This window comes from Serinus canaria, chromosome 5, assembly GCF_022539315.1.
Source record: "Serinus canaria isolate serCan28SL12 chromosome 5, serCan2020, whole genome shotgun sequence".
Taxonomy (NCBI): domain Eukaryota; kingdom Metazoa; phylum Chordata; class Aves; order Passeriformes; family Fringillidae; genus Serinus; species Serinus canaria.
The window spans coordinates 40,327,200-40,335,749 of NC_066319.1; the positions used below are offsets into that span (position 1 = coordinate 40,327,200).

General features: G+C 52.9%; 1 protein-coding gene and 1 long non-coding RNA gene across 3 annotated transcripts; one reads left to right on the forward strand and one right to left on the reverse strand.

Annotated features, from left to right (window-relative positions):
- Window positions 1–532: 532 nt before the first annotated feature.
- Window positions 533–3,489, reverse strand: IRF2BPL (interferon regulatory factor 2 binding protein like). The gene has a single exon (XM_050975400.1). It carries the CDS (start codon window positions 3,487–3,489, stop codon window positions 1,273–1,275), a length of 2,217 nt encoding a protein of 738 aa, XP_050831357.1. The 3' UTR covers window positions 533–1,272.
- An 843-nt stretch (window positions 3,490–4,332) lies between these two features.
- LOC127059712 (uncharacterized) lies at window positions 4,333–5,920 on the forward strand. 2 transcript variants are annotated; one of them, XR_007777785.1, is made up of 3 exons: window positions 4,333–4,462; window positions 4,808–4,970; window positions 5,335–5,920. It is a non-coding gene; the product is annotated as an uncharacterized LOC127059712 (long non-coding RNA). The 2 variants fall into 2 exon arrangements; XR_007777786.1 differs by lacking the exon at window positions 4,333–4,462 and having other exon boundaries at window positions 4,506–4,970.
- Window positions 5,921–8,550: the final 2,630 nt, after the last annotated feature.

Sequence of the window (8,550 nt, forward strand, 5' to 3'; positions counted from 1 at the left end):
TACTCTGTTCAGCTACAGTCCTGCCTTACCATGAGTTTGTGGCTAATGTCAAACTTTGACAACCACTCTTAAAATCAACTAAAATTATTAGCTATGAGATGCTGGGTTGTTTTTGGTTTTGTTTTGTGAAGAGAAGGCTTCATTTTAAATCTCAAGCCTTACTAAGTTGCACAGGCAATGTATCCATCCTGTATTGCAAACAGCTTGCAGCTGGAGAACTAGTGGGGGGGAGAAGGAGAAGGGAGGAGGAAATGAGATGCAGGAACAGTAAATAGAAAATGCTTAGTCAGCAACCGTTACTGCAACATTAAAGGTGAAACGTAAATAGGCACAGTGCCAAAATTTAAGTAAGTTTGATAACACCATCAACATCATCATCATCTTACTACATATAAGTGAAAATGTGCATACAAGTGCCACAACTATCACAACGAACTGCAGACTCTTCGTATAATGGAGACCTTTAAAAAGCCAACATGGCTTGCACATACTGCCTAAGCTTAGAGAAAAATAAAACTTGCTACTCGAGAAGTATTAATATCAATTGAATTTATTACAATTTACTAAGCTCCAAGGCACATTACAGTGTTCTGTTAACTACAGAAATGTATAAAGGACAAACAGAGCATGTTTCTCATGTACAGCATTTTGCTCTACTGTTCAAAAGCATCCGTGCATCAATAAAAGCAAAAACAAAAAACACATGAAGATTAAAAAACGTTCAGATCAATAGAAACAAACTGAAACATTTTCCTTACAAACTTGCAACGAAAAATCACCCTCCCCCCACAGCCACCCCACCGTTTTGCAACAAAAAAAAACAAAAACGAAAAAAAAAAGGTGAAAGACTAACACTCAGGGCTTGTAAAACGTAAGCTGTCACCATTTTTGTAGCAATTTTTTAGGCATCAACACTGGCCTTGGCAAAAAAAAATTTTTTTTGTCTTTTGTGTTTTTCTTCTTCTTTCAGAGAAGTGCATACATTTACAAAAATACACACCAGCAGCAGGTAATCGCTAAGGGCTATTAACTTTGTACCTAGCCAACACACTGCCAAAGAAATGAGAACAGGTATTATGTAGTAACCAAACAATATTATATTCTGTTTAACAAAAACCAGCTCTATCCTTCAAATGAAGAAGAGTACATACCTTTGTTTCAAAATATAGAAACATACGACGAAAATAATGTCTATACATAAGACTAACTTTTGCAGTTTGTTATATTCACAATTCTACATCTTCAGGAGTCTGAAGGGATTGGATTTCTTACTCAAGGGTCTCTCTCCTTTTTCACTTTAACGTCCCCAGCTAAAATGGTCGCGATCTCGCCCTGCATAAATGCCCAAGGCACATTGGAACCAACTAGGGGGCATTTCTCTCCACTGGGGCAGTAGACTTCACCAGTCGCCCCTTGGGCCTTGATGCTCTCTCTGGAACAAGGGAAGCAGAACTTGTGGCTGGGCACAGAGGGGCACTGAACAAAGTGGGTGTCCTCCAAGCGTTCGTGGCAAATGGTGCAGCACAGGGGCCCGCTGTTGGCCATGGGAGAGTCCGGAATGTTTTGGGGGTGCACTTGGTCCATGGCGGGGTGGGTGCTGGGGGGAGGAGGGGCCACTTGCAGGTTCATGTCCCCGTTGCGGGAGGCCAGACGGCGCTGGCCCGGCACCGAGGCCGGCGACACGGGGCTGCTGCTGTTCCTGCGGGTGGACGTGGTGGAGTGCACCGAGCTGCCGTCCTTGGGCGAGTGGGCATTGCCCAGCGTGTCGGCCACCGACATAAGCGCGGCCATGGGGGACTGTCCGTTCTGGGGGGCGGACTCGGGTGGCGTGGTTCGGTTGGAGTGAGGCCCGAGGGGCGGCGGCGGCGGCGGGGGGCCCCCGCCGTGCACCGCCCCGAAGCCCCCGGCCGACATGGTGAGCTTGAGAGCTTCGCTCTGGCTGGCCATCCACTGCTGCCGCTGCTGCTCGTCGCTGAGCTTCAGAGCCCCCTCGGCCGAGTCCGAGGGTTCAGGAGAGGCTTTCCTCTTGCGCATCGCCCCGCCGCCGCCGCCGCCGCCGCCACCGCCAGGTCCCCTAGAGGCGGCGGCTGTACCCTGCGCCCCGCCGGCCCCGGCCCCCGGCCGCGGGAGACTCACCAGCGCCGTGGGCAGCATGGGGCAGCTGGCGTCCAGGTAGGGCTGCGGCAGCATGTCGGCGCCCACCAGCTCCTTGAAGAAGCGCACAGACTCGGGCAGCAGGTCTCCCAGGAGCCGCCAGTCGCCAGAGCCGTGCTTCTTCTCGTACTCCAGGTACTTGAAGCCCGAGGAGAGGCCGCGGCCGAAGTCCTTCATACAGTCCTGGTACATCTGCTTGGCCACGCCGGAGGCGCTGGAGAAGACAGTGCCGGAGCCGCTAGGGTACTCGATGAAAAGCTTCAGCTCATAGTCCATGCCCGGCTTGGAGACGGCGTCGAAGGCAAAGACGCGGCCCAGCAGTGCGTGATCTTTCTTGAAGCGCACCTCGTAGGGGGTGCAGCCGGCCAGAGTGAGCAGCGTGTCCCTCACGATCTTGGGCTTGCTGGCCCACTCCTCGGCCCGATTCCGCAAACTCTCGCTGAGCTCGGCCAGCGCCTCCGCGTTGCGCTGCTTCTCTTTCAGCTCCCGCTCTTGGTCACTGCTGGATACCGAGCCCGGTCGCTTGCCGCAGGCCTCGGAGGTCGAGCCGCCGCCTCCCCCGGCACCACCGCCGCAGGTGCCCCCTTGGGAAGAGGCGGAGGGAGCGGGGGGACCCCCGCCGCCGCGGCCGCTCAGGCCCCCGTGCGGCGGAGGCAGAGCCACGCCGGAGGCAGCGGGGCCGTTCAGCAGCGTCTGCGGCAGCAGGTTGGGGGGCACATTCATCTGGGCGCCGGCGGCCCCCGGGGGCAGGCCAGACACGAGCCCCCCGTGCGCCCCGCGACGGGAGGAGGAAGAGGAGGAGGAGGAGTTGGGGCTTTGCCGGTTCAGCTCCGGTGGCCCATCCTCAGGCTGCTTGGGGAAGCCATTGGGCCCCCCCAGTCCGTTGGGCAGGCGGGCGCCATGGCTGCTGCCCAGGCTGCCCGGCGGCGGGGGGTACTCGAAGCGGCTGCGCTGCTCGGCCGCGGCGGCGCTAAGCCCGTAGCGGTCCAGGCTGGACTGGGTCAGCCCCGCTGAGGCCGCCTTGGAGGTGGCATCCACATGGTTGAGCTGCTGCTGGGCCGCCGCCGCCGCCGCTTCTTTGGCGGAGAGCGTCACTGCCTTTACGCCGACCGGCGGCGGGGGGCCCGGGGAGCGACCGTCCTGGAAGCAGCCGTGCGCCCGCTTCAACTGCCGGGCCGTCTCGATCACGAACTCGATGCGGTCGGCGCCCTCATAATTAACGCAGCCCCGGCAGACGGGCTCCGTGAAGTCCCAGATCATGGCCCAGGGCATGCGGGGCAGATCGCATAGATAGCACGACTGCCTCCGCGACGAGGACACCTGCGCGGCGGACATGGTGCTGGTGGCTGGGGAGCTGCGGCCGCTGCCGCCGGGGTAGGGGCTGGCTCAGTCTTCCCCCCCGGGCTGCAGGGGGGGTGGAGGGTGGCTCTCCGTACCTGATCCTGTTGCCCGTTTCAGCAAGGAGGAATCGTCTGCTTTTAGTTCGCTTCTGCTGCCGGAGATGGCTTCTTCTACCTGGTCCTGCCGCTGCTGCCCCGGTGGGGTGGGAAACGATTACACTGCTCCTTCGGGGGGCTGGCTGGGTGGGGGTCGCTTTCTAGCCGCTTCTGTTTCCCTGCGCTCTCTAGCTCTCCGCTTGCTGCTGCTCCTCCTCCGGGAGGAGGCGGAGGTGCACGGAGGAAGATGGGGGGGGGTCACCTTCCACCCGCCACGGCTGCCTCGTGAGCTTGCAGTTCGGTACGTGCTGATCCACAGCCGAGAGCAAGACTGGGGCACCCGCACGGAGCTGTTCGGTCCCGGCAGCGGCGGCTTCCCTGGGCGGTGGCGGAGCTGTGGCAGTCCGGGAGCAGCAGCGGCGGCGGCAGCAGCGTGGCGAGCGGCGCCGCCTGCTCCTCACTCACATCCTCGCCGCTACTCGCAGTCCGAGCGCGGGGTGCTGCGCGCCGCCGCGTGTGGCTGCGCGCCCCCTCCGCCGCGCCGCGCTCCCCCCGCGCCGCGACGCCCCTCCCCTTCTCAGCGCCGTGCTCCCGGCTCGGCTGCACCCGGGCGGGGCCCCGCTCCCCTCCCCCCGGCCGCCGGCGCGGAGCCCACTTGTTGCGCGGGGCGCGCATGCCCGGCGCGCTGCCCGCGCCCTCCCCGGCGCGGCCGCAGCTGGAGCGCGGCGGGGCGCGGGCAGCCTGCGCTGCCGGCTATGTTTGGAAACTTGAACGCCAGATCGCGCCCTCACCCTCCTCCCCGGCCGCGCTGCCGGCCCCCCGCGGCGGCACCGCGGCCAGGGCGCGCATGCACAGTCGTCGTCGTCGTGGTGGTGGGTGGTGGGTTTTTTGTCTTTTTTTTTTTTTGGGGGGGGGGGTTGGTTTTTTTTCTTTTCTTTTCTGTTTTTTTGGGGTTTTTCTTTGGTTTTTTTTTTGTTTTTTTTTATTGTTTGCTTGGGTTGGTTTTTTTTGTTTTTTTTTTTTTTCCTGACTGCGCTTTCTAAGTTCAGATGTCTCGCTTTCGGGATTTTGTAAACCCGCGGTTCGCCCCGCTTTGCTTTAGTGACGGCTGCGCGGCTTTCTGCCACCACGACTGTCGGTGGGATTCCCGTGCACTCCGGCTGCTGAGGCAAATGGGGGATCCCGCCTTAATATCCGATTTCGTGTTTCTCTTTCAGTGATCCCAGTGACAGAATGACACAGTTTTTGTAAGCCTGTGACTGCATCAGAAGCTCTTCCACTTTTGATTTGTTTAAACCAGCCATGTTTGCCAAGTGTTTAAGGTTGGGCTGGGAAAGATAGTGCTGTGCATTGCTCAAGGGTGTAGGAGAGGCCAGGCAGGTGAGTAATCGCTGTGATCTCATCTCGCTAATGCAAAGGGACATAGGATTTCCCCGGTGTTGTGAGAACACACTGCTTTTTTTTTTTTTTTTCTTCTTCTTCTTCTTCTATTTCCCCCTTTAAATAGCTAGCTAACATTTGCATAACACTGTTAACAGGCAAATTACTTAAAACAACCTCGGTTCATGCAAATAAACCAAGAATTCATTTCAGTGGGAGGAAAACAAAATAAATCCCCCCGAAGCTTTCCTTCCCCCGCCCGCGATCCCCGAAGTTGCCCGCTCCCCGCCTGGCCCCGCGGCCACGCCGGTGCCCGTTCGCGCCAGGAGGGGCTCTGCAGAACCCGCCTTTGCTCTCGTTGCAGTCGGCGGCTGTTTTTGCAAACATAGACATCGCTGCCTGCGTCCAAAGAATAATAAACTGTCACTGCGGGGACACGGTTCGGCCGGGACCCGGCGCGGGCGGCCACCGGCATCGCGTCACTGGCGCGCAGCCGGGCGCACGGTGCCCGCGGAGACAGCGCGCATCGGGGGAGGGCGGAGTGCGGGGGGGGGGGAAGCGGTCGCACGCTCGGCGAACGCGGAACCTCTCCCAGCTGGGCTGTGTTGGGCGGATTTCTTTCTTTCAGTACCTCTTCCTGATTCCTTTGTTGCTAGAAACGCCGAAACCCCCGTCCATCGCAGGTTTCCCTCTGTGTTTTAAAAGGACTTAGTGTCTCTATGGCGGGGTGCCACGGCTCCCTTACACCGGCACGCTCAACAGCCATGCAGCACCGACGGGGAAAGATACCTTCTATTCGATTAATAACGTTTTGGAACTCACATGACAAAAAACCCTTTCCTTTAAATATTTCATATCACCAATATCTGTCATTTCCATTTTTAGTTGTCTAAAGCATTTTATATGTGTCTGGTTCCAGTCTATAAAGCTGACAAATGAGTTTGATTATATGTGTGTGGAATTATTTTATAGGGAAGGCTTAATGAAATGCACACATTGAAGTTACAGAAATGGTAGGACCAGATAAAATACAGTTAGAAAATAAATTGTGACAAAGTGACCCTTTTTCAGGGGAAGCTTGTAGAAGCAGTAAGTAGAGATAGAAAATCTTTGAATTATGTGAGTCTCCTGTATGCAAATTGGCTGAAGAAGATGCGCTAAAGGAGAACGGATTTCACACTTAAAAATTTCACACCTAAACTGTGGACATTACAAAAGCTTCACAGAAGTATGCCAGATGAAAGCTGGTCAAAGTAAAAGTCTTTGCTTCCAGCCACAGTGATTTAGTGATGGCTGCAGGATTTCTACATTAATATGTCTTTACTTCACTAAATAAGCATGAGTTCCCTCTGATTCATACTGGAATGTCAGCTCCTTTCCTATCCTTTTTCTGTTTCACGTTGATTTCATATGAGGAGCAGAACTGGGCTCTGGTAAAAGGTCAGCCTCTGCTTTAAAAACTCGGGTCAAGAGACCTGAAGCTTCCCCTTCATGCTGCATGTCTAAGAATGCAGAACTGCAATATATCCTGACTGTATTTCAGTACCCGGGTTACACAAATCCAACACATGACAAGGCACTCCATGTGCTTGAACTACCCCTCACCCTTGATCCTCGATCCACTGACTCTTCCTGCAAGAAAGCCCTTTTTTGGTAAACTCACCTCACAGGAACAGACTTCTTGGCTCACAAGAGCAGTCTTTATGGTGGGTGTAAATAATAATCACCTTAGATATAATCTAGCCTTAGAAAACCATTTCTAGCCTTAGAAAACCATTTACAGGTGCTGTCAACTCCCTTTATAGTTTGTGAATAGAAAAAGAGAGAGATTAGTATCAGTGACCCGACCAAACTGCCTTTACTCTTACTTGCAGGATACACAGTTGTGGAAATATGTTTGTCTTTCCGTAATGATTAAACTTTGATTTAAACTTTGGTCATGGGCACGCACTGTGCCATTACGCAAGCAGCACTTAAGGATGAAGTGTCAGCATAGCAACAATATGGCCAGCAGCAGTAGTGATCTCTGCAAAGCTGATTGATGAAGAGAACTGCAATGTAAATGCAAATAAATGCCACGCTGTGGCACCTTCACAGGGAACGACTTGTCAGTACCAATCTAATCTGGGAAGGGAAAAATAGATTGAACGGCAGCAATGTAACAAGCTTCCCATCCATGGCAGCACTGTCCTTGCGAGGGTAGCAGCACACTTTCCTGCTCACCTTCTGCCTTTTCTCTTTGCCATGCGAGTGACGGGACAGGAGCAATCCAGACTGGTCTTGCTGGATTTATACTAAACATGCCTGGTGTTTATTTAGCTCTGAAATAATCCAGGAATTAATATTACATGTGGAGGAAGCAAAGAGGAAGCCCAAACAATTAATCCATTCAGGTGTCTAATCTGGCTAACTGAAAGGAAGAAACGAGCAAACAAAAAATAGCGTAAGAACCCCCCAAGCAGTAGATTGTTTAGGGAGATGCAGGGGAGTGCAAGGAGGAATGGACCTGTGGCTGAGAACGATTGCTACCCAGCTACTGTTTTCTGTGCAGGAACATAAGTCAGCACTGTGGATGTAGCATTAGGGATTCCACAGAGATTGCCCAAAGTTTATGACCTGCCAGTAGTCCCAAGGAATAAGGACTATAATTTTCACAATCAGAAGTGAAATCTACTTTCACTGAAGGAATTCCTTCCTTTCAGTCCTAGGATAAATACTGCCATCTGATAATACCTTTCCCTTTATTCCTATTACCATCTTCATTTGAAAGTACACACATGCACATATGGGTCTGTGTAACAATAAAACAGCACGTGAAGCATCGATTTAAATGAAGGAATCAAAATGATCATACAAAATACAGTGTGCAGGAGCTAGCCACTACCTTTCCTAGAGCCACCAGCAGGTATGGAAAGCAGAGGGTTCAACACACCATGAAGGACAAAGTGACAAAACCCAGGTGTCCTGGCTGCACCCCAGGCACTACTCCTAGACATGAGCTCCCAAAACATGGCGGTTACTGTAGATCTGGATGAGAGAGGAGTACTGTGGATTATGGATCAGCTGTGCATTGTTAATTATGCAGAATATAGGACAGCCCGAAAGTTTGCAAGCGATAATAATTAGGAGCCCATGATCTCAGCAGCTTGGGAATGAACAGTCTGGTCTGGCTTTAAATGCTCACAGCCTGGGAATATGTTAACTCTTTCCTGTTTGCTTTACAAAGTTTTGGCACTGATCACTGCAGACGTCAGAGCAGCTGGCTCTTCTGCAAGCACTCACTTACAGAAATGGCTCTTTCTTTACTGATCCAAACAGCAGCTACAGCCGGAAAAAAATACAAGAACGAGAAGGGTAGTGCACTCCAGAAAGTGTAATTTACATGGATTTACCTCAGAACAGCAAATAAAATCCGTCACAATCAAATGACTGGCTTCAAAACAATGCAGAGATTAGCAGTGAACAGAGCACTTGGTGGTAGAGACAGTGTGTTCAGCAAATCAAAACACAAACACTTCAGGAAGAAGTTGCATAATTTTGTCAAATTAAAAGTTAAACAACATTGTCTTCTACTAGAAGC

What these genes read in the sequence shown, in the direction of transcription:
- IRF2BPL (XM_050975400.1), bottom strand. Translation starts at nt 3,489, where the DNA reads ATGTCCGCCGCGCAGGTGTCCTCGTCGCGGAGGCAGTCGTGCTATCTA.